General features: G+C 39.2%; 1 protein-coding gene across 12 annotated transcripts in view; it reads left to right on the top strand.

The window, feature by feature from the left end:
* The window catches only part of gtdc1 (glycosyltransferase-like domain containing 1), a 370,690-nt gene that overhangs the window by 252,725 nt on the left and 91,128 nt on the right, over positions 1–26,837 (top strand). For all 12 annotated transcript variants that reach the window (XM_043694107.1, XM_043694111.1, XM_043694112.1 and 9 more), the window contains 3 exons: positions 15,691–16,077; positions 20,634–20,743; positions 21,405–21,549. In XM_043694107.1, the coding sequence (XP_043550042.1) occupies positions 15,691–16,077; positions 20,634–20,743; positions 21,405–21,549 (642 nt within the window). The remainder of the gene's footprint in view (positions 1–15,690; positions 16,078–20,633; positions 20,744–21,404; positions 21,550–26,837) is intronic.

Here is a 26,837-nt window from a genome sequence, read left to right as displayed (position 1 = left end):
AAAAACAACCACCTCAGTATTCTTAACCTATTTTCCAGCTCTTGGCCCATAGCCTTGTACACCTTTGACAAAACAAATATGCTTCGAAATGCTTCTTATATGTTATGAGGGATCTTATCTCGACCACCTTTACAGCCAGTGAGTTCCAGATTTCTACCACCCTCTGAGTGAAAATATTGTTTCTCACATCTCTTTTAAATCTGTACTTCCAGTCATTGATCTCTCCATCCAAGGGAAAAGTTCCTTCCTCGGAACTACCTCCGCTCCTCATTATTTATACATCTCAATCATGTCCCCCTCAGTCTCCACTTCTCCAAAGAAACAATACCATCTATTCAATATTTCTTCATAACTAAAGCTTTCCAGCTCAGGCAACATCTTGGTAAGTCTTCTCTGCACCCTGTCCAGTGCTATCATATCCTGTCTATAATGTGGATTCCAAAATTGCATGCAATACTCTAGTTGTGGCATAACCTACAGTTCTAGCATAACATCCCTGCTCTTAAACTCTATGTCAGCTAATAAAGGCAAGTATCTCAATTATTTTTTTAACCACTTTATCTACTTGTCCTGCTACCTGAAGGAACTGGTGGACATGCACATCAAGGTCCTGCTGATCCATGGTGCTTCCCAGAATCCTACCATTCATCAAATTTTATCATCATGTCTTTCTTGTCCTGTCGCAGTGCATCACCTCACCCTTATCTTGAATGAATTCCGCTTGCCACTGATCAGGAGAGTCGATGTGTTGGGCATAAGCCTGAAACATTGACTCTCCTGCTCCTTGGATGCTGCCTGACCGGCTATATTTTCTAGCACCACATTCTTCGACGCTGATCTCCAGCATCTGCAGTCCTCAATTTCTTCTTGCCACTGATCAGCCCATCTGAATCCTCCTGTATTCTAAGTCTACCATCCTCACTATTTACCACACCACCGATTTTCATATCATCCACAAACTTACTGATTATTCCTCATACGCTCAAGTATAAATTGTTTCTATTGGCCACAAAGAGCCACCAGGAAAGGGCCCAACACTGATTCCTGCAAAACCTCACTGAACACATGCTTCCAGTCACAAAAGCACCCTTGATCATCACTCTCTGCTTCCTGCCACAGCCAATTCTGGATCCAATTTGTTGGATAAGGCTGAAGTTAACTGAAACTGATAAAAAGCTGAACAATCAAATGTTATGTGAATGGAATTATGCTGAATCAGTCAGGTCTGCTAAGAACAAAAACTGCAGAAAGTCAGTAACTGCTGTCTCTACCAGTTAAGGTACATCTTTGGGCAAAACATTCAGGATTGCTCAAGTTACTGGATAATTCCAAATAAGGCTCGTACTTGGCACAGAGACTTGTATATAAAGAGCCTGAAGAAATCCCTTTGTTCAGCAGCACTTCGAAGATTAACGTTGCAAAAGGTACCTTGCGTCAGGAGGCGTGGTGGAAGATGTTGAGCAGAGTTTCAGCTTGGCCAGCTGCCAACTTTCCTGGGTAATAATGTTTGGGTTTCATTACAGAAATCAGGGTAGTGTAAGGCAGTGATTGAGATATCTCTAGTAGTTAAAAGTGCATGTTATCCATTGAAGTGCTTCATAAATTAGTTGTGTTTTATGCAGCTTTAAATGCCTTCGTCTCTATATGTACTGCTGTCTCTCCAAGAAGGGCATCAAACTAGCTAAATTTCCTTGTATTCTATTAGTTCTCATCTTCTCTGATAGTCTCCCATGCGGGACCTTCTCAAAAGCCTTGCTGAGTCCAAGTATACTACGTTAAATGCAGTACTTTCATCTACACCCTTAATCATCTCTTCAAAAAATTTGATCAGGTTGGTCAGACAATTTGGTACTCCAATCACGCCTTCAACATTCCCTCCAGTCACAGATGGATAGTAAGAGCAGCATGTACCATCTGTACAATGCACAGCGGTACTCACTAAGTCTCCTCCGACAGCAACTTTAAAACCCGTGATCTCTACATTAGAAGGATAAGGACAACATATGCATGGGAAACATCACCAATTGCAAGTTTCCCTATAAGGCACACACATTTGGCCTGGAACTATAATAGCATTCCTCTACTGTCACTGATACAATATCCTTAACAGCACGGCGAGTATCCTACAGCTGAGGGCGACAGCAGTTCAAGGAGACAAATCACCACCATCTTCTTGAAGACATTTAAGGATTAAAAATAAATGCTGGCTCGTCCAACCACATTCACATGCCATAAATGATTTAAAAAATCATGCCAGACAGTCAGCAAATCGATGCAAACCCCACTACTACTGAGCACCACACCTTTGGAAGGATATAATGGCCTTGGAGTTAGAACAATTTAAGTTTACAAGAATGATTTCTGGCCTTCAGGGGTTATGTTATGAGAATAGGTTTTCTGTAAAATTTAGAAGATTAAGGGATCTCGTCAAACTCGTCAACAGGAAAAGACAGTAGATAAAGATAAACTACTTCCACTGGTTGGGAACTCAAGAACAAGGGGCATAGTCTGAGAGTTAGGCCCCGACCATTGGAGACATGTTCGGAAATACTTCTTCACACACAAGATGGTAGATGCTTGGAACACCCTTCCAGAAAGAGCAGTGATTTGATTTAGTTTGATTTATTGTGGTTAACATGTACCTAAGTACAGTGAAAAGCTTTGTGAGCAGTACAGGCAGATTATAGCAAACAAGGACATAGAGATCATAGGGTGCTTAGACACAGTGAGGCAAACAGGTTACAACTGCACAGGAGATGCTCAAAGCAAGATCAGTATTAGCAGCATCACATTATTTGAAGTTAGAAAGCCTATTTATCAGTCTAATAATGGCAGGGAAGAAGCTGTTCTTGAGCCTGTTAGTGTGTGTGTATTTTCATGCTTCGTATCTTCTGCCTGACGGAAGAGGTTTTAAGAGAGCATTACTAGGGTGGGAGGGATATTTGGTGATGTCAGCAGCCTTTCCTTGGCAATGAGAAGTGTAAATGGAGTCCATGATTGGGAGTTTCACTTCCATGATGGTCTAGGTTGTACATGCAATCTTATATAGTTTCTTATGGTCCTGGGCAGAGCAATTGCCACATTAGGCTGTTACACACTCAGATAGTATGCTTTCTTTGGTGCATCTGTCATTTTTGGTGAGGGTCCTTATGGGCATGCCAAATTTCCTAAACTGAGGAAGAAGAAACATTGCCTTCTTGGCTGTCACATCTATGTGGGAGGTCCAGGACAGGTTGTCAGAAATAATCACTCCTAGGAACTTGATGCTGCAGACCCTCTCCACCTGAGCTCCGTTGATGTAGATAGGGTCGTGTCCTCGTCCTTTCTTCCTGAAGTTAATGATCAGTTTCTTGATTTTACCAACATCGAGAGAGAGGTTGTTATCATTGCACCACGACACTAAGCTCTTTATCTCCTTTCTGTATTCTGGCTCATTGAGATATCTGTCCTACCACAGTGGTGGTGTCAGCAAACTTGTAGATGGTGTTCATTTGGAATTTGGCTACAGAGTCGTGGGTGTACAGGAAGTACAGTAGGGGTATGAGTATTAAGTATTATCATGGAGGAGGTGTAGTTGTCTGTTTTCACTGCAGTCTCTGGGTCAGGAAGCTGAGGATCCAGTTGATGAGGGGGAGTTGAGATTTAGATTCGGGGTCTGGAGATTAGTCTGTTAGGCATTATGATGTTGAAGGCTGAGCTATAGTTGATGAGTGGGAGTGTGATGTGGGTGTGCTTGTTATCCAGATGTTCCAGGAATGGTGTAGGGCTGGGGAATTGGCATCTGCTGTGGACGGTTTCGTCGGTATGCAGGGAATGGAGGTAAGTTGGGAGACTAGAGTTGATGTGGGCCATGACCAGCCTCTCGAAGCACTTCATGATTACGGATGTAAGATCTACTGGGCAATACCCCATTAAAGCACATTGCATGTAATATCTTTGTTTCTGTGATAGTGATCTTTTTGAAAGGGGTGTGGACTTCACCTTGTGGAACGGAGAGGTTGAAGATGTCAGTAAATACTTCCACCAGCTGGTTTGCACAGTATCTAAGTGCATGGCCGGGAACTCTGTATGGGCCCATCACTTTCCCTTGGTTAACTCTCGAGGTTGTTGGGGCAGATAACACTGCGCCACTGGCGTTTTGGCATAGAGAGCATTGAGCTCATCAGGGAGGGATGTATTTTTGTCCAGTAACTTATTCTGCAGTAGATGCTGAATCAGTTGTTAATTTTAAATCTGAGAGAGGTACATTTTTGTTAAGGACAGATATTAAGGGATATGGGTGAAATACCAGTATATGAAGTTAGGCCATAGAGCAGCCATGATCTCATTGAATGTTAGAATAGGCTTAAGAGGCTGAATGGCCTGTTCCTCTTCCTATGTTGTGTAAGGTTATGTGCTACCTTGCTCTCTTGTCAATAATTACAGTCTTCAGATGGAGCTTTGGTGTTCCGTTTGTTTTCCGTATTTTTACCGCTTTTCCTGTGACCAAAACTCATTATCTTTGATCTAAAATTTGTACTTGTTTATTGATCTCAGTGGCAGGCTATAGCATGATTAGACTAACAGTACTCCCGCCAATAGCAGTAATCTGCACATTGGATTGTACGTATTTATATTACAGTTAATTCGTGTATATATGTATTTACAGGTTAGAAAATAGATGGATCAGAAATAGGACTATACAATGCTATAACAGTAAAATAATCAATCATAAATGTCCTTTGAAATGTCCACAAGGGATTAATTATTCTTCTGAATCTTATGATAAAAAGGTAAACTGATATTTTCCTGCACACAAAGTCCAGATACTTAGCAGCAGGCAAAGCTTCCTTTTTTATCTCTCCAACAAAATCCTTTGTTGCTGACCACTTCCTTTGTTGTCAAAATTCAGAGGACTTTCAAACTGGAAATATTTTCATTTTTAAAGCAATTTCTTTTGATCTTACAACATCTTTTTGCAATTTCAGTAACTTCCTTAAAGCCTAGTTCATCCAGCATTGTGTTATTCACCTTCCCAAAGGTTGGCACACACAAGCACAACTGTGTAGTTGTGGAATTGCCTCTACTTTCTATTGTTGAATGTTAAAGACCTATAAGATATCGATGTGTAGAACTACAAAGACCCTTAGTAGATTAGATTAGATTAGATTCCCTACAGTATTGAAACAAGCCCTTCGACCCAGCAAGTCCACACCGACCCTCCGAAGAATAACCCACCCAGACCCATTCCCCTACCCTATACTTACCCCTGACTAATGCACCTAACACTATGGGGCAATTTAACATGGCCAATTCACCTGATCTGCACATCTTTGGATTGTGGGAGGAAACTGGAGCACCCGGAGGAAACCCACACAGACACGGGGAGAATGTGCAAACCCCACACAGACAGTCACCCGAGGCGGGAATCAAACCTGTGTCCCTGGTGCTGTGAGACAGCAGTGCTAACCACTGAGCCACAATGCTGCCCCAAATCATCTGCCTCTGCTTAAGTACTATACTGGCATCTCTCCATTTGCTGCTAAATCAAAAATAGTTTTTTTTTGTTATCAATGCTTTAAAAGGGTCCAAATAAATTTGCTAGGTAAAAGTATGTAGTAGGTTAATAGCTTTTTGATGCTCATTACTGACTCCTTAAATGTTCCTTAATTTCTAATGTTAAGCATTAAACACATAAAAACTATCATTTTCTATGAACTTGTTTCCCAAGTCTGAAGAGTGTATTGGGTCTTTTGACTATATGTCTAGCTCTCAGTAATTGTTCAGTTTAATGTTTATTGCTATTAGCTTCACCTTCCTTTGGACAGATTCCATTGTTTTAGTTTGGTAAGTGTTAGTTTTGCCAATTGTAATCAAACCATGATATTGTGCCAGGACTTTGCAATGTTCCCACTGCCACAACCAAACCCTAACACTACAGCACTTCAGATGATGCAAACCTTACGTAGTGTGATCACGAGCCATTACACCCCCCCCAAAAAAACAATTAAGACGTTACCTCTTCTGTTTGCTGTCAGGTGACTGGTGCTGCTGGTGGAAAGGAAGCCAGTGCTGCTTCCTGCTGACCACTCCACCAGGACCAATCAGCCTGGATTGAGATAGCTGTCCAGATCAGTGCAGTGTCCAGGGTGAAACACAATGTACAACGGTGCAGGAAGAAGTTTAGTGACCTTCTATACTCAGTAAGGCCACCATCTTTTCTTTGCTGCTTCTCACTGTCAGGACCCCACGGGAGACTGGTTAGCAAGGTTAGATTTCATGGAATACAGGGAGAACTAGCCATTTGGATTCAGAACTGGCTTGAACATAGAAGACAGAGGGTGGTGGTGGAGGGTTGTTTTTCAGACTGGAGACCTGTGACCAGTGAAGTGCCACAAGGGTCAGTTCGGTGTCCACTACTTTTTGTCATTTACATAAATTATTTGGATATGAGCATAAAAAGTATAGTTAGTAAGTTTGCAGCAAAATTGGAGGTGTAGTGGACAGTGAAGAAGGTTACCTCAGATTACAAGGGGATCTTAATCAAATGGGCCAAGGAATAGCAGATGAAGTTTGGAGGTGCTGCATTTTGGGAAAGCAGATCTTAACAGGACGTATACACTTAATGGTAAGGTCCTTGGGAGTGTTGCTGAACAAAGAGACCTTGGAGTGCAGGTTCACTCCATAGAGTCACAGGTAGATAGGATAATGAAGAAGGCGTTTGATATGCTTTCTTTTATTGGTCAGAGCATTGAGTACAGGAGTTGGGAGGTCATGTTGCGGCTGTACAGGATATTGGTTAGGCTGCTTTTAGAATATTATGTGCAATTCTGGTCTCCTTTCAATTGGAGGGATGTTGTGCAACTTGAAAAGGTTCAGAAAAGATTTACAAGGATGTTGCCAGGGTTGGAGGATTTGAGCTATAGGGAAAGGTTGAATCGGCTAGGGCTGTTTTCCCTGGAGCGTCAAAGGCTGAGGTGTAACCCTCTTAGAGGTTCATAAAATCATGAGAGGCATGGATGGGATAAATCGACAAAGTCTTTTCCCTGAGGTGGGGAGTCCAGAACTAGAGGGCATAGATTTAGCATGAGAGGGGAAAGATATAAAAGGGATCTAAGGGACAACTTTTCCACACAGAGAGTGGTGCATGTATGAAATGAGCTGCCAGAGGAAGTGGTGGAGGCTGGTACAATTGCAACATTTAAAAGGCATCTGGATGGATATATGAATAGGAGGGGTTTAGAGGGATATGGATCACGTGCTGGCAAATGAGACTAGATTATATTGGGATATCTGGTTGGCATGGATGATTGGACTGAAGGATCTGTTTCCGTGGTGTACATCTCTCTGACTTTATGACCACCAGTAACAATAACTCTACTACTGCACAAGCCTTTTACCATGGGTTATGGACTTCAGCTCTCACTATTGCATGGATCCAGTCCACTCCAACTCTAATCCATCTCATCTTCTGAGCCACCAAATATTTGCGGCCACTATGCTTCTCACTCATTCACTGGGGACACCTTGCCACTTCTCCCTGCTCCTGCATCGCTGTTAACTACTGTCCCATCAGGACTCAGCCCCTCCCTTTGTCTCACTGCAGGAAAATCTGGTCCACTGCTGGACTGATGAGTCCATAGCAACCTATCTGAGGTTTCTGCATGATTTGCATTTGACTTGCAGGACTGACTGTGACTAATCTTATAGATTGGAATTGGACAATGGTGGTGGCCAGCAGTACATTGCCCACACCACCCTGTGGAGCAGAAAATTTTACCCTGTTTATCCCAAACTGCAAATGATCTTTGTGGGTGTTCTGTTTTTGCATCCTAACATTTGACTTATTTTTGTAATTTAGATTTTGATAAACTTCTTTCTCAACCCTTAAACAATATTTACGGACACTGTTTCACAACCTCACTTCTTTTTCATTTGGAGACAGTGATAGTACTTTACATTTGAGGTAACCTAACATGCAAATCTTTTATTCTGCATCATATTTATTAATGCATTTCTGGTTGTGAAATACTACATATTCATTTTTTGTATTCAACTTCAATGTCTCATATAACTATTACTCGACCTGTCTTAGTCTCTTAGATCAGCATCCTTTCTCTTCGTACTTTGGTAAGTAACTTGGTGTTATTTGCAAACTTAGACATTCTGAATACAATACTTTTGAAGTTGTTCACAAATGTTCAAGACTAATCTTTTGGGGATATTATGGGTCACAGCTGCCCTATTATCCAACCAATTGATAATCCAATTTCCAACTTCATTTTGGATCCCATGAGCTTTCAGTTGAGTCATAGGTCTTCTGTGCAGAGCTTTTTATTTTGTATATTAGCTGGCATAACTGTGTACTGCTGGAGGCAACTGTAACAAAAACAGATGTCTTCTTAGATTTGACCCTGATGATTGTTGGGAACATCGAAAGACTCAAAATAACTCCTTCCAGGTATTAAAGAGGCAAATTAGAGATTTTCCACAGTCTGAAGCAAACTCTGATATCCAACATCAACTAATGTTAGTTCACAACATATTAGGGTGTCTGCACACAATGGACAGAGTAGCAAGCAATCTCATTCTGAGGAGGACAATTTTCCAGACAGGGGATACATAGAACATAGTGAATAGATACAGTGAATGAAGATTTCACACTGACATTCTTTGAGTTCTTCTGAATTGATACAATTGCTGAGGTGTGGCTGTACTAGCTCTTATTAATCATTTTCAATTATTTTTCTAAAAATGTTTTATTTGAACATTTGGAATCAATATAAGTATTATCTATGAAGATACTTTGGTGTAGTGAACGTAATTGTTTTCCTGAATTTGTTTTCCATAATTTACACTTTGCATTGTATTGTTTTGACATATATTAAACATAAACAGAAGAGAACTTTCCATTACTGAGATCATGTATGTATCAGCAAAAATTGTTTTTTCAATTCAATAAATGTATTCATAATCTAGGGTCTAGGTGAGAAATTTCAATTTAGATAAATATATCAACGATGGTGTAAAGAAAGCATGTTACTAGCCATAAAGAATCAGATGCAAAAAGTTAATGAAAAATTGAACTCCAAAAAGCTGCAGGCAATTTGGATGAACATATTGGCATTATGTAGAGTTAAATTTCGTATTTTTTAAAAAATTGACAATTAATGAGCTATTAAACAAAGCCATGGTGCTTAGGAACTGAGGTACACTTTAATTTTATCTACAGACATCAACAAGATTGCAACATTATAAAAACAAGTTTTGAGAAGATTTCTAGCTCAGGTTGAGGTTTTGGATGTAGGTTTTCTCACTGAGCTGAGCTGAAAGGTTCATTTCCAGATGTTTTGTTACCCTACTGGGTAACATCTTCAGTAGGCCTCAGGTGAAGTGATGCTGAACATTCCTGCTTTCTATTTATATGTTTGGGTTTCTTTGGGTTGGTGATGTTATTTCCTGTGGTGAAGTCACTTGCTGTTCCTTTTCTCAGGGGGTGGTAGATGGGGTCTAACTCGATGTGTTCGTTGATAGAGTTCCGGTTGGAATGCCATGCTTCTAGGAATCCTTGTGCATGTCTTTGTTTGGCTTGTCCTAGGATGGATGTGTTATCCCAGTCGAAGTGGTGTCCTTCCTCATCTGTATGTGAGGATACTAGTGAGAGAGGGTCATGTCTTTTTTAAAAATAAATAAGCCACCAGAATACATGAATACCAACTAGCCACAAAAAGTGAATTCAACACAGGAATTTTCCAATCATCTGGGACTTTCCCTGACTCCAGTGAATTTTGAAAGATCACAACCAACGCCTCCACTATTTCGTCAGCCACCTCCCTCAGGACTCTAGGATGTAGCCCATTGGGGCCAGGAGATTTATCAGTGTTTAGACCTTTTAGCTTTTTTAGCACTTTCTCCTTTGTAATGGCTACCATACTCAACTCTCCTCATAACTCTGCTTAAGTGTTGGGATATTACTCATGTCTTCCACTGTGAAGACTGACGCAAAGTACTTATTAAGTTCTTCAGCTATTTCCTTATCTCCCAGCACTAGCCTTCCTGCATCAATTTGGAGTGGCCCAATGTCTACTTTTGCCTCTCATTTGTTTCTTATGTATTGAAAGAAACTTTTACTATCCTTTCTAATATTATTGGCTAGCCTACCTTAATATTTGATCCTCTCCTTCCTTATTTCTCTCTTTGTTACCCTCTCTTTGTTTTTGTAGTCTTCCCAATCTTCTGGTTTCCCAGTGCTCTTGGCCACTTAATAGGCTCTCTCTTTTTCATTGATACATTTCCTGACTTCCTTTTTCAGCCATGGCTGTCTAATTCCTACTACATCATAATCATTCACGATGATTTGTGCCATTAATTCATCTACTTTGTTACGAATACTATGAGCATTCAGGTAAAGTGCCTTAATGCTAATTTTCTTATCCTCATGATTTCCAACATCTCTAGTAATATGTTCTAAGTTATCCTTCCTTTTTGCTTCATGCCTAGTCTGCCTTCAACTTAAATCTGCACACATGCTAATCTGCTGCTTATCTTTCTGCTTGACTCCATGCTCCCTGTCGCTTTCCCTTTCTCCCCCCCACCCCCATCCGCTGACTCACAAGTTTAATGTCCTAGTATTTATCCTTTTCGCTAGAACACCGGTTCCAGATTGGTTCCGGTGGAGACTATCCCATCGGTACAGATACCCCCCCCGGTTCCAAGACTAATGCCAACGGCCCATGAAATGGAATCCCTTTTTCCCACACCAATCTGATAGCCACGTATTTACTTCCCTAATTTTCTTCCCTATGCCAATTAGCATATGGATCGAGCAGTAATCCAGAGATTATGATCCTCAAGGACCTGTTCTTCAAGTAAAAACTGTGAAAAAATGTCAAAAGAAATAAATCAGCACTTGTACGGTATTGGAAAGTTAAAGGTAATCTATAAATATGCTTTTAAAGCTTGCAACATTAGTACTGATAGGGATACCACTGTTGAGGTCTTAAAATGCATAAACATGGATAAATCACCAAGAACTGATCAGGGGTACCCCACAACTTTGTGGGAAGCTAGGGAAATGATTGCTGGGCCCCTAGATGAGATACTTGTATCATCGATAACCACAGGTGAAGTTCTGGAAGACTAGAGATTGGCTAACATGGTGCCACTATTTAAGAAAGGTGGAACGGAAAAGCCAGGGAACTATAGACCGGTGAACCTGATATTAATGGTGCACAAGTTATTGGAGGGGATCCTGGGGGACAGCATTTACATGTATTTTGAAAGGTAAGGAATGATTAGGGATAGTAAACGTGGCTTTGTGGTTTTTATGTCTTACTGACTTGATTGAGTTTTTTGAAGAAGAGGATTGATGAAGGCAGAGCAGTAGGTGCGATCTATATGGACTTCAGTAAGGCGTTCGATAAGGTTCCTCATGGTTGACTTGTTGCAAGGTTAGATCACATGGAATCCAGGGAAAGCTAGCCATTTGGATACAGAACTGGCTCAAAGGTAAAAGGCAGAGAGTGGTAGTGGAGGGTTGCTGTTCAGACTGTAGGCCTGTGACCAGTGGTGAGCCACAAGGATCGGGTGCTGAGTCCACTGCTTTTTATCATTTGTATAAATGATGTGCATGTGAACATAGGGAGTATGGTTAGTGAGTTTGTAGAAGACACGAAAATTGGTGGTGGTGTTCACAGCAAAGAAGGTTACCTCAGAGTACAACGGGACCTTAATCAGATGGGCTGAGGAGTGGCAGATGGAATTTAATTTAAATAAATGTGAGGTGCTGCATTTTGGAAAGACAAATCAGGGCAGGGCTCATACACTTAATGGTAAGGTCCAGGGGAGTGTTGCTGAACAAAGAAACATTGTTCATAGTTCCTTGAAAGTGGAGTCACAGGTAGATAGGATAGTGAAGAAGGTGTTTGGTATGCTTGACTTTTTTTGGTCCAGGCATTGATTTTAAGAGTTCGGAGGTCATGTTGCGGTTGTACAAGATATTTGTTAGTCCACTTTTAAAATGCTGTGTTCAAAGCTGATCTTCCTGCCACAGGAAGGATGTTGTGAAGGGGTTTTACATAAATGATTTGGATGCGAGCATAAGAGGTACAGTTAGTAAGTTTGCAGATGACACCAAAATTGGAGGTGTAGTCGACAGCAAAGAGGGTTACCTCAGATTACAACAGAATCTGGACCGATGGGCCAATGGGCTGAGAAGTGGCAGATGGAGTTTAATTCAGATAAATGCGAAGTGCTGCATTTTGGGAAAGCAAATCTTAGCAGGACTTATACACTTAATGGTAAGNTGCAATTCTGGTCTCCTTCCTATCGGAAAGATGTTGTGAAACTTAAAAGGGTTCAGAAAAGATTTACAAGGATGTTGTCAGGGTTGGAGGATGTGAGCTACAGGAAGAGGCTGAACAGGCTAGGGCTGTTTTCCCCAGAGCGTCGGAGGCTGAGGGGTGACCTTATAGAGGTTTACAAAATGGGATTGGGGAGTCCAGAACTGGAGGGCATAGGTTGAGAGGGGAAAGATATAAAAGAGACCTAAGAGACCTCTGTTTTCACGCAGAGGGTGGTATGTGTATGGAATGAACTGCCAGAGAATGTGGTGGAGGCTCGTACAATTGCAACATCTAAGAGGCATTTGGATGGGTATATGAATAGAAAGGGTTTGGAGGGATATGGGCCCGGTGCTGGCAGGTGGGACTAGATTGGGTTGGGATATTTTCTTGGCATGGACGGGTTGGACCGAAGGGTCTGTTTCCATCCTGTATATCTCTATGACTCTATTTACAAGGATGTTTCCTGGCTTGGAGGGTTTGGGCTATTTGGAAAGGCAGAATAGGCTGGAGCATTGGAGGCTGAAGGATGACCTTATTGACATTTAAAAAGTCCTGAGGAACATGGGAAGGATGTCAAGCCACAGTCTTTTCCCCAGGGTATGGGAGTCCACAACTGGAGGCAATAGGTTTAAGGTGAGAAAGGAAAGATTTGAAAGGGACCGAAAGGCAACGTTTTCATGCACTGAGCTGCCAGACGAAGTGGTGGACAGACAGGAGGCTGGAAGAACACAGCAAGCCAGGCACCATCGGGAGGTGCAGAAGTTGACATTTTGGGTGTAGGGGGAGCTGCAGATAAAGCAGGTGGCGGGGGCAGGGTGGTGTAGTGGGGATAGGTGAAGAGAGGCAGAAGGTACAACCTAGTTTGAAAAGAGGAGGAATGAGTCCAGTTGGTGGCAGGGAGAAGTAGAAGGGAGGGGGAGGGGCTGGGAAAGGAGTCGGGGGATGGGATGGGAATTAATTCAAAATTGGAGAAATCAGTGTTGAGTCCTCTGGGCTGTTGGCTGCCCAGGTAGAAGATGAGGTGGTGTTCCTCCAATTTGCGGTTTGGTTTGTTGTGGCAATGGAGGAGGCCAAAGGTGGTCATGTCGGAAAGGAAGTGGAAAGGAGTATTCAAATAGGCGGTGACTGGGAGGTCCGGTCGACCCCGTGGGCTTTGTTGAGATACTCAGCGAACCATTCCCTAAGTTTACGTTTGGTCTCCCTCATGTAAAGAAGACCATATTGGGAACACTTGGTGCAGTAAAGTAGGTTGGAAGAGCGGCAAGCGAACCTCTGTCTCACCTGGAAGGACTGTTTGGGGCCCAGAATGGAGGTGAGGGGGTGTGGTGTACCAGCAGGTTGTGCATCTTTTCCAGTTGCAATGGAAGGTACCTGGGGGTTCAGGGGCATTGGTGGCGCAAACCAAGGACTGTCAAAAGCATCGGTCCTTGCGGAAGGCAGAGAGCACTGGGAAGAGGAAGATGTTCTTGGTGGTGGGGTCTAATTGGAGTTGGCGGAAGTGTTTAAGGATGATGTGTCGCATGTGGAGACTGGTGGGGTGGTAGGTGGTGGCAGATGCAATTGCAACATTTAAAAGGCATTTTGATGGGTACGTGAATAGGAAGGGTTTGGAGGGATATGAGCCAAATGCTGGAAAAATGGGACTAGATCAATTTACGATATCTGATCAGCATGGACAAGTTGGACTGAAGGGTGTGTTTCCATGCTGTAGAGCTCTATGACTCTGATTTCAAATAAAAGCCACCAATAAAAGTTTATTTATTCAGATTAGTTTACTTTTCCATTGTTTGTTATGCCAACTGGGAGCCAACATCTACATCCATCTTCTGTTTCATTGGCATATCTACCATTTGGTGCCATAACCAAGGCAGGTATGAGGGACTTGAATAAACTCAGTTGGGTCCATATTTTATGGATGTTTCAACTACAACTGAATATATTAATTATGTACTCTTTTACAAAAAAAAGACCAAAAATGTTGAAAAAACTTTAAATCAAAAGCCTTGTGAAGGAAAATTATAATAGTTTCACAAAGTTGGCCTGCATTTAGAAAATGATTTGGAAGTTTCCAGGCATCATTCTTGTTTGAAAGTATGTCATATTTTAAAACAATCATCTTATTGTTTTAAGTTTGTTGCAACTGGAAAGAGTTAAATCTTTTAATTTCCCTCCATATTCAGTCTCACACTAACACACATTCTACAAATAATCTAGATGCAGTTATGAGAATCTGGAAGATTGTGAACGTCCCCTAAACCTACACATTGCAGATAAAGAACTACCACATTGGTTAATGGGCAGTAGCTATGACTCTGCAATTTTTTCCATAAGAATTGTTCCTCGAATTTAAAATGTTTGGTCTAATCCTAAAAGTGGATATGTAGTTAAGATTTTAACCAAACACTTGCTTAGGAAGTGCATTCAATTCCATGTCAGCAAACAGAATGGCATGACAACCTAACCTGCTTTACATCTAAAGTAACAATACTTTGTATATTAAGTTACAATCCATCCATTAGTCAAAAAAAAAGCAGACTTTTCCATGTAATCAGTTCAGTAGAAATGCCAGTTCATTAAATCCTTTTGTGCTATTTCCCCTTATCCTACAGAATGTCATCTCCTGGATACAAGCCTGACTGTAATCTTTAACAGAGTGGTTAAAGTATGTATGTCCTACATCTCCATTGACAAAGATGCTGAAATGAAATGATTAACATGACAAAGATGTTCTTATAAACACTACTCCATGACAACGACTGTTAACTGTTTTGACAATGACAAAGCAATTCTGGATCCAGCACCAAAATAATACAAGTTGAGAATTTTTCACTGTTCTCAGAATGCAATACTTAGGTAGTCTTACTTTGTATAACATATTAATGGTATAATTCTGGTGTCTGGTGCTGGGTATTTACTAATGCTCAGAACATGAATTTCAGGAAAAATGCACAGCAAATGCTAAATTTGTTTGTTTTTCGTTATTGCATACTCAAACAAACGTGGAATATTTCCGTGCAGTATTCAAATGATTGCAGTAGTTTTAGCTAAGCTTTTTGATGTCAGCATCAAAATAACATTTGCATATAAATCCTTCATTCATCTCTTGTTTTTTAAAAGATTATGGTCAACCTGAGATCAATACTTTGAGCTTCTTACAGGTCTCCATAAAACATTCAAAATTACTTTACAGAAATTATTTGAAATGGAATGAATTATTTATCCATTTGTACTGACTTTTTTTTGTTTTACATGCTAGAAATAATTTCTGTACTGCTTTCCTTACTCTGCTTCTTGTAGTATTGTTTGTTACACCTGCTCATCCCACCTCCATGCAGCTGTTGCCTTACAATCTGACCTTTTTTTTCAGACTTTTGCCAGCACATAAACTTGGACGTGATCTGCTGATGACTGATATTCAAGACATTGAAGATGGTGAAGCCTTAGATAGTCTGATTGCTTTACAAAACTGTAAAGCAGATGATGGATTGATGAGAAACAGTTTTGCGTGTCTGAACCCTGTTCCTACCCCAAAACAGGACACTAGAAATCAAGAAGGACTATCAAACATATCAGACTCACTGGAAGATCTAAATTCCATCAGAAGAACTGAAGGTACAAGTGCTTATCATGGAGAAGATATGGAACATGTGCCCATTAACCCCTGCAGCATGTTGGGTGGGAGTGGGAACTTGGAAGAAAATTTCAGCGTCGCCTCCCAGCAAATGCCTCTGCATATTGTCTGGCCCCATAGGTGGTAAGTAATAGACATTTGAGATAATCTAGCAAGTTAGTTCTCCTCTGCCTTTCACCAACCTATTCTAAATGTTATCATTGACAATGTCCAATCTTGTAAGATCTTCTAATCAGAGCAGAATCTACTGGTCAGATAACTGTCACCATTTTTGTGCTTGAAGTTCAGCTTTCAGTGCTGTTGGGGACACCTAAATTGGGATTAAGGGGGTTTGCAGTGGGGCTAGAAACACAGCTGATGATTTTCTAATGGTGGACATGAACATTTTGTTCCAGTTATCTCTTAGCCTGTTTAATCTGCATATAGCCTGATTAGAATTCACTTCATTCTAGATTATGAGTAATTTTTAAGAGAAGCTTGTTGTGGGTGTTGTTGGGGAGAGATCAGTAGGTCAGGTGTTCATTGAGCAACTATTTGCAGGTGAAGTAATAAGTATGCACACTGACAAAGTAAATTGTTTTAATACAGATTTGACTTGCAGTATGTTAAAACTCCAGAAGCTTTCAAAGCTGATCTGCAGCAGCTGGTATCTAAAAGGATTTTCATCTTTGACTCCAGGGCTTTTAGAACCAAAATGTGACATTTCTGGTGATATAGCATAAAGCTTTAGCAGGAAAGAATTGCCCTAAAACTAGTTTACCAATTATGTTATCATGTAATTTATTTATTGTAAAAGTTAATGTTTTTGTATTTTCCATTTTCAATGATACCAAGCTGTGAAATGTTCAAATTGTACTCACAATCTTGATCCATGATAAATATATTAGCCCATACTTTGTATTTATGGTTCAGAATTTTAATCTCTACAACTAGAGTGAAGGCAAGCAGTTCCAGAAATAAAATTAATATGTCCTTAAATAACAATGGAGATGCAGAGGTTACTGAGAGAAAAGTATATGTTTCAGGCAGTCTTTGAATTCAAAGGAGTGCATTAATTTTTAGTAGCACTTCAGGATATCCGGTATAATTTTAGAAAAGTGAACTTAATTTGGTATGAGTTATTTATATTGTGGTTTTATCAAATGATCTAATCAGAGATAGATATTTTATGTGGAGATTAACATATAGAATAAAATTGCCCATCACCAATCAACATTGCTATCATTTTCTCTGCATTTTTACATAAAAACCAACGAAGTCAATATACTTTTGAGAATTTTAGAAAAGAAACAAGCAAGAAGCACAAAAAATGACAAAAATATCAACCTAAGCTGTTTGTTGCCTTTCCCTAAGTGAGCTATGTCAGCTTTCTTGGCCCACATCTGATAGATATTTGTTGTATAGACAGCAAAAAAAAATCAAACTCTAATACTATTGTGTGCACATAACCATCTGTCACCAGTAGCCTGGAGATGAGAGGAAGATTACGAGGAATAAACATTGAGCTGCAGAGCATTGGTAAAGCCTTCAGGCAAAAACTCTTGTGGGGACATCAAAGACATTCTAATTCCAAGGCAGTCAAGGATTACAGTTTGTAACCTATGCTGACAACAGATAAATGGCAGGCAATATTGTGCTTGAGCTGTTGGGTCTTGCATGGAGTATTGATGATGATGTTATCTTGCGGGATGGACTCTGTTGGGATAATTTCATGATAAAACACTTCAAATGCCACCCGGTTCTGTGCACTTGCTGGTTGGTTACTTTAATGTCAGGTTTGTTAATTAAGGGATACAAGAGACCAGAAACGGGAGGAGGAGAGAATTTGTAGATTTAATCAGAAAGTTGCTGTTGAAGAGAGGGATATGTATATGTGTGTGTGTGTAATTAAAAAAGGACAAGAAAATAAATTAAAAAGCAAATATGTTTGCAATATTCAAAAATTGACTTGAGAAAATTGCCTTTTTTTTATATATACATCTGTATTTTCTTAATTTCTCTTTTATCCTTCACCTGCACCTTCACCCACATTACTGCTCTCTCCTCTTTCCGCTCGTGGCTTGAGAGACATTTATTCAAAAAGTGAGGAAAGGCAGTGCTGCTTATGTTACCATTTCCATGGCAACAGATTTATTTATTAGGACCTGAGATGACATGTGTTAATGTACCACATACCTGCTGATCGGCAAACTCTTCTATTTCAGCTTGAGTTGACAATTAAGTCCTGGACAGATACAGCCAGGGGTTAATGTTACTCATTAGGAGAACTAGGTCATTACTGGGAGATCAAGGCACTTAAGACAGCATGGGGGAAAAATACTAAATTCAGCATCTTGGTGAATGCAGCTCATACATTAATTAACCTCGCTTTCCTTGGTGAAAAATTCTGTTATCATACATGTGCACTACCGTACACCAATTAATTGCAAAAGCTAGTTTACCATCATCCCTTCAGTTGTCTTTTCTTCCTGCACGGGAGTTCCATTATTTCCTGCAAAATTCTAATGTCTATATGATGAGTAAAAAGGGTATTAAAATTAAGAAGGGAATCATCATGGAAATCAGCTTTACCACAGGGAATGGACAAATAAGAGCTTCTCAAATTAAAATAAATAAGCTCTGTTAATACCACACCTTAGGAGCCTAATATGGACCCCTCAGAAATGGTATAGTTGGAGGTGCCGCTTTTGATTATTATTAAAATGTAACATAGACATTTGACCTTCAGCAAAAAGCTTTTGTAGTCTAAATCCACGGTCCTTGTAAATGGTGATGTTCCTGCTGCACACAAAAGAATTAGTTTCATATTTATAAAGCAGATTATACAATGAGTTTGGACTAACCTTCCAGACTATATGATTACATTTACTCCTGCACAAGTGTGTTTGCACAAACATGTACATCCAGGTTGTTCTGCCAAAACACACGTTTCGTTGACGCGAATTCACTGTAATGCGATTGGCAAACTTTTAAAGCGTGTTGACTGTAACATAATTACATCGCCAACCCTTTAAGCGCTGTTTCTAAAGCGCAATTACTCTCTGATGCAGGTTTGCACAAGAAGACAACCCGTCGTGTTAATAGAAGAACTACCTGTATATAAAATGTAAATGATTATCTAATGCGCTGTGCACAAAAAGCAAGTTGTGTATTTAACTTTCATTTAGAAAGCTCTACTGTTGGAGATTTCTTTTGAAATCAAAGTTCACTGTCCCAATATGTTATAGATTTAGGATGTTTGGAAAGTTTGCTACAATCAACAATGGATGCATGTGGCAAACCAGACAGATGGCACTCTGAGAGTTAACCTGAACTTCATGTGTCTTGGACAAGTGCTAAAATAAAGAGAGTTAATATGTTCTGATTGCAGGATTGATTAATGTTATGGTAGAGAACTACACAATAAAACTGTGAATCCATCCTACACTAATTAGCACTTGAATAAAAATATCACCAAGGTAAAAAATTCTATTGAAACCCAGTATTTGTAATTAAAAGGGGTGCTGTTTTATTGGAGTCATCTTTTCTTAAAAGTAATCTGCAAGAATGTTATGTTGCTAAATTATTGTTTTGCCTTTTTTATTCCATATTTGTCATAAACTCTGTCATTTGATAGGATTCCTCTGCACTTTATCCTCACGATTTTGTGTAAATTAAAATAGTAAACTTTTTGTACCAGTGTTGATTCAACAAGAGTAATGGTTGCTGGAGCTAGAAAATATTGATGTTAAATATGCATAACTGGTATCAGCCAGCATGAATCATTCTGGTCACTAAAAGCCTAGACAGCCTTGTTAAGTAGCCCAGGACTATCGAAAGGCTATTTTGTATTCATAGTCTGATATAACATTTTTGAATTGCCTTCAATGTTAACTTTATTACAGCATCTAATTTAACTCTGAATGTGCAGTAGAGAAATGTGGCAGAGAGAATTCTGACTTTTTTTTTGAAAAAGGGGTTTTGGGTTAAAGTATTGAACTTGGAAGATGAAATTTGACTATGTCATTAAGAGGACTGCTGAGTCACTATTGGCCCATTTTGCATCAACAATTGTATCTCCTTGATTTCTTTACATTTTTGATATTTGAAAAAAAAATTATCGAATTATAATTAATCTTAACATTTCAATTCTTTTCTGTGATTTACTTTATGGGAGGGTGGTCAGGCAGAGGGGAGAATTAAAAAAAAAAGATAATCCTGATGACTTCATAAGAGGCACCAAGGTGGAGGAGTTACTGAGCTTGGCAGTGTGAGGGAGCTAAATTAACATCAGCAAAAATGCAGTCATTAGTGCAGGGTGCTTCAGCAATCTTGTCATTTCAACTATGTGTACTAAGTTCTCTCCCTCACAGTGGCAACTCATACCTTCTTTTAAACAATCATTCCAGTATTGTTGTGAATGCATAATACTAGTGTATTTATATTACAAACAAAATAATATATGTAAAGCATTAGATGTCATTCTTGTTAACTGAGCCGTCTGGTGAGTGTCCTTTCAAAAGGTTAAAAATAGAAATCATCCTGCTAGCGCTCCAAAGTAAGAGACTTGAACCTGAATGGCTGAGGTATTTTTAACACTGTGTTCAGAATTATGATTTGTCATGAATTATGACAAAGTGAGTGGCTCTGATTTAACTTGTAAATTCCATTTATGATTCGCAACTCTGTTTTATTTCAAGGGAACATGACAAGGACCCTGAGTTGTTCTTCAATACACTACTGAAGCTAAAGGAAAATGGGCTAACTTTTAAAGTATCTGTCCTTGGCGAGACCTTTATGGAAGTACCAGGTATTGCTTCTGTAATGAGTAAAAGATCTCAGTTAGTAGCACTCCCACCAACATCCCCCCCACCCCTAAAACTCCCCTGGCCAACAAATTTTAGCACCTTTTTGTGTTATAAAAGCCTCTTTCGATTTCACAACCCTTTTTGTTGTTGTTGAGCATTTTCTTTCCACTTCTAAATGCCTGGAGTGAGCATCATTCATGGATCATTACTTTCCAAAGAAATTTAAGCATGGAATGCCATTTAATTTTTCCGAATGCAGTCCGTCATTAGGAAACTTAGCTGTCACAGTGATGCCATTTTTGGTGTGATGTTTTTGTTGCCTCATTTCTTTTAATTTTATCTCCATTAGCTTAATTCTTTTTTAATATTTTCATTTAACGAACTTTACAGTCCATTTTGTTTCACTGTCTGCTAAGCGAGTTTTATGAAGCAGACAGTTGGCTTTTCGTAGGGGGAGGATGTCGAGGCGGGCCTTGCTTCTGTCAGCTTTTGCACCTCAGCATTTGGTTCTGCTTCCTTGCCTTGATTATACAAGCAAACAACTCTGAGAAGTTCTATAAAATAAGCAGAAGCTAATTAACCTGAACTTCAGACGAGGCAAAGCTGACATATGAGTTAATTTTGCACCATATTGAATTGTTGAATTTTTTTCTCTCATTAAAGACATCTTTGCTGAAGCCAGAAGGGAATTGGCTTCCTCTGTTGTACACTGGGGCTACCAAAGCAGTAAAGACGACTACCTCAAAGTTCTGTGCATGGCAGACATTGTCATCTCAACAGCAAAACACGAATTCTTTGGAGTGGCAATGTGAGTGTTTCTTTATTAGTTAATGCTAATTACTGTCAACTGAAATGCAGATCTCCCCAAACATTTGAGACAGAAATGATTTCCTTAGAAATCAATTTGCCAGCTTCCCTGTTTCTTTGAAATTAAAGCGACTGTCACGCTATTTTGTTTTGTAAATATAGAAAAAGGAGTCACAAAGCATGAAAAAAATCTGAAAAAATAATTTTTCATCCATCATTCTATGTATGGTCTTTTTGTAGCATTTATGATTTGTGGTGTATCTCATGTACATTTTTAACATGTCGTTGGTAATGTAACATAAAATATGGGTTACAATAGCTCACTGTGAGGATCATTTTAATCTGATCTGCTTAGTATAACAACATTAGCATTTTCATTTAATTAAAGCATCCTGAATACAGCCATGTTTTAATCATACAGCTTTTATTTACTCTCCTTTTGTGTCATTAATAATTAACATTTTCTTTAACTTAACAGAAGTGAAAAATAATTATAAGATCATATTCCGAGAATTTCAATGGTTTTGAGAAAGGTACTATCAATAAGTAGCATTTTACTTTCCAACCTAAGTTAGGTCTTGTAGAGCTATGTTATCAGCATAATCACTTAAAAAGAAATAACATTCCACATATCAGAATGATGACTGCTGGACAATGTGACTGTCTGCAGTGAAATAATTCAGTGAACAAAAATGATCAGCTAATTAAATATAGGATCAGAATCCCAATAACTATTTGCCAATAAATTACAGGAATTCAAGGGATCTTTATATTAAGATTCATAGACTTAGCACTCTGGAAAATAAAGGTCACATTGTTGCTTTCTTGACACACAATCAATATTAACTCATTCAGCAGAAAAATATCTGCATGTCTAGAGATACATACTATTAATGTAGCATCTGAGCAGGTAAAGGAATTGGTAAGAGCCAAACAGTTTTTTTGGACGCCAATTTAATTAACTATGGCAATACAGATTAAGATGTGATAAAGTTGTTTAGTTTAAACAGCAGGTAAGGAGTTGTCCCTCATGCTCCCCTCAGTCTCCTCTCCATGAATGCATACTGTTATTGACATGGTTGCCATCAGCAGTTTCACACATGCACTCAGACATAAAACCATTAAAACATTGAAATAGTAGTGAATATTGCCCTGCAGCTCATTACAACCATATTACCTGTGAGAGGAATTGGCTCGGTTTTTGTTGGCTTGTTTCATACTGTATTTTATTTATCTGTGTGACACCTGATAATTCAACTGCAAAAATTTCGATTGAGCATTAGGTCTTAGCTATAACCACAGGTCACATCAGAGTGCAATGCTGAATATTAATCATCGAGCTATGTGGCAAAATAAAATACGTAAAATAAAATCTAATTAGACAGCTTGAAATAAAAAATGAAAATATTGAAAAATTATTATAATGTGCATATTTTATAACATCAACATGTGGCTCAGGTGTAGTAATTTAGTAACTAAACTATTCCTCATTTAATATCCCTGAACTCACTTTGTTGTTTATTTCCCCAGAAACCACTTCTCTCAGTTATATATCCTATCCAATTGTTATTCTTTTTCATCTTTCAGATAATTCTTTTCTTTTTAAATTGTCTTTCATACACATGATATATATGATTGTTGTAAAAACAAATTATGGAAGCATGCTTGTTGATGCAAGAGGAATTGGCTAATTAAACTTTAACCAGTGCCAACAAAATAATTAATAAGTAGAAAGTATCTTCAAATGCTTTTCACAGGATGAGTTGCATTCTGATTTTATTCCCTGACCCTTTCATTGTCAACTCTCCTTAAATGCTGTGAGGATAATCTCCTGTTATCATCCCAGAAAATTTGCAAGACACTAATCCTGGGTCTGTACTTTTCACCACTGAGGACTTAAATTTGAACTTCGTAAGGAATAGTGGTGATGATGGTTCCAAATGAGTTGCAACCTTATTAAATACATAATAGTCATGAAAATCTGTGACTGACTGGTAAATATTTAGCAGTTTCAGTTGTAACAGATTCATTGTATTGATACAGTAGATTTTTTTCCTTGAGCTGTATTGCTGTGATAATAAAGTCTGCTGTGAAGTTTACTATAATGCAAAGCCAAGCAATGAGACGGATTTTGGAATCATAAAGCCATAAATTTTGCATATCTGTGGAAGTATATTTGTTGCTCCAACCATGAGATCTGCATATGAAGCCCCTCTTTCAGCTGTGCCTTTGGCCAAATGCTGACGGTCTATATAATTGTATCCAATCATCCATTGTCCAATGGTCTTGTCCAAATGCCATTGCCTCTAGAATTTCAGACTAAATCCTTCCGAAATAGCATTTTGCATATTGAGAACCTCAGTTTCTCAGTGTTATAAGCACATAGTTTATCAAAACAGCTGGTAATTCTGCTCCAAAATACAAAGCCATTTTATTTTGGGGTTTAACATGTAATGAAGCTTTTAGCTCATGTGGAAGATCAAATGCCTTTGCCAAAGTGATTTTTTTCTTAAAAAGAGTACTCTGAAATTTCATATTTTGAAAGCTTAAAATTAAATAACCCAAGATTCTGCATTAACATTCAAGTCTCATTGATGTGCATTTTGATGCACCTTAACATTTTATACTTTCTTTCAGAGGAAGATGTTCTTCTGAACTTTAGTGGGAGTTGAGTAGAACTCAAACGCTCATCCAACATTATCTAAGTTAATGAGATTTGACTGCACTGTCAAAGTAGAGAGTCATGTTTGAAACATGCATTAACTAAATAGAGTCATGTTTGAAACATCATTACAATTAAATTTGATATACAACCTGATATTAAAAAGTAATATCAAATGCAAGATGTGCTTGACAGGAATAAGACCAGTTTTAAGCAACATTAAAAGTTGCATTAAAATGACATATTGGCCTCCATTGTTCATTAGATTCAATTTTCTTTTGAAATTTAAACCTCTTTATTGCTGGAACTGGTTACAACCTAATGTACAGGCATTGTTGTTGTGATATTTGTCACTTACGTTTAGTTAAAAAAAAAGACAACCAAAATTCATGGATCAAATGGCAAACTTTAAAGCTGTTCTCTCACAGCAGAAAATCTGCATATTTGAAAGTCCCTCTATTTTCTGGATCAAACGTGAATCTTATAAACAAAATGACACTATCATGGATCTTCATAATATTTTTGCAATTCATTTCTCAGAGTTTATTTTGGTAACAGAAAGACATCTGAGGTAATGAGGTTACATTGAAAATGGGTTGGCTGCATGTTAGTGCAAGTCTTCAACACATGTAAAGGGTATACTGTCTTGAGTATAAATTTATGTGGTATTACGATCGCAGCTGATGTTATGACAAGAAAAGTTACATCCCGTATTGAAATTGAAATTGGAAAAGTTTATCAATTTTTCTTCCAATTTCCACCCCACTCTCACCTTAATCTGGCCCATCTCTGATTGTTCCCTTCCCTTCCTTGTCATCTCTGTTTCCGTTTCTGCAGATAGGCTAGCCACAATATCTACTACAAACCAACTGACTCCAGTTACCTTGACTATACAATATCACACTCTCCTTCCTGCAAAGACTCTATTCCAGTCTCCCAATTCCTTCATCTCAGTTGCATCAGTTCTGATTGTGCCAACTTCAAAAATGGGGCATCCAAAATACCCATCTCAGCCAAGGATTCCCCTTAGTTTAGTGGGCCCTTAGCTGAGTCTGACCAAGCTCCCACATTTTGGCACTCATTCCCCCTCTCTCCCTTCCCACAACATCAGTAGGGTCTGTCTTGTCCTTACCTCCCATTCTTATCAGCATCCACATCCAGTGGATCATTAGCCACCATTTCCACAAGATCCATATTACTCTTCCTTCTTTTGTAGACTTCCACAAGGACTGTTCTTTCCAGTATGCCTAGTCCTCTCCTCCTCCACGTCCAACATCACCCCACAGCACCTTTCCCTGTATCCCCAGAAGATATAACACCTGCATACTTAGTTCCTCCCTCCTCAGTATTCCAGGTGAAGCAACACTTTACCTCATAGAGTCATACAACATGGAAACAGACCCGTCTGTTCAGCCCATCAATGCCAAATAGATATCGTAAATTAATCTAGTCCCATTTGTCAGCGTTTGGCCCATATCCCTGCAAACTCTTCCTGATGTCTTTTCTGTGTTGTCATTGTACCAGCTCCATTACTTGCTCTGGCAGCTCATTCCATACATGCATCCACTCTGTGTGAAAAAGTTGCCTCTTGGGTCCCTTTTAAACCTTTCCCCTCTCACCTTAAACCTATGTCTTCTAGTTTTGGACTCCCCTCCCTGGGGAAAAGATCTTGACTATTCACTCCATCCATGCCCCTAATGATTTTATAAACTTCTACTAATCTAGTTAATTGTATTCGCTACTCACAATGTGGTCTCCTCTGTTTTGGGGAAATGCAGTTTAGACTGGGTGACCACTTCACAGAACACATACATTCTGTCCACAAAAAAAGATCCTCAGCTTCCAGTTGCCTGCCACTTCAATACACCACCTTATTCCCTGGCCAACATCTCTGTCTCAGGCTTGCTCCAGTGCTCCAACAAAGCTCAATGTAAGCTGGAAAAACAGCACCTCATTTTCTACTCAAAATCGGGTCTCAATGTCAAGTTCTACAATTTTAGGGCGTGAGCACACTTCCCCATGCTTTCCCCACCCCCAACACACTAGGCCTTGTTATCACATGGTCTCCTATTACATACAACCCATTGTTGGCCACCAACAGTCCCTATTTGCAGCTATTCATTATCCTAGGCTGACTGCTATCCACCTCTTTGTCTGCCTAACTGTTTTTTCACTTCTGGGATCTATCTCCACCATGTTTACTCCTTACCCTCCCTCCCTTATCTGCAAAAAAAAAAAATTTTCCAGCCACCATCAGTTCTAAAGAAGGGTCACTGGACCTGAAATGTTAAATCTGCTTTATCTCCACAGATGCTGCTAAACTTGCTGAGTTTTTCCAGCAATTTCTGTTTTCGTTTCTCATCCCATACTGAAATGTAGCTTGACAGATCCTATTTTGTTTTATTTTGGTTTTAATTAAGCAATCTCTTCTGCAGATTTTTCTTTCACAATAAAGTGAGGTTATTAACAAAAAGGAGTGAGGTGTCAGTGGGGGAGCACTTTGGGCCAGTGACCATAATTCTATTCGTTTTAAAATAGTAATGGAAAAGGATAGACCAGATCTAAAAGTTGAAGTTCTAAATTGGGGAAAGGCCAATTTTGACGGTATTAGGCAAGAACTTTTGAAA

Source organism: Chiloscyllium plagiosum, chromosome 7 (genome assembly GCF_004010195.1).
Source record: "Chiloscyllium plagiosum isolate BGI_BamShark_2017 chromosome 7, ASM401019v2, whole genome shotgun sequence".
In the NCBI taxonomy this organism is placed as follows: domain Eukaryota; kingdom Metazoa; phylum Chordata; class Chondrichthyes; order Orectolobiformes; family Hemiscylliidae; genus Chiloscyllium; species Chiloscyllium plagiosum.
This window is presented reverse-complemented; position numbering and strand designations above follow the sequence as displayed.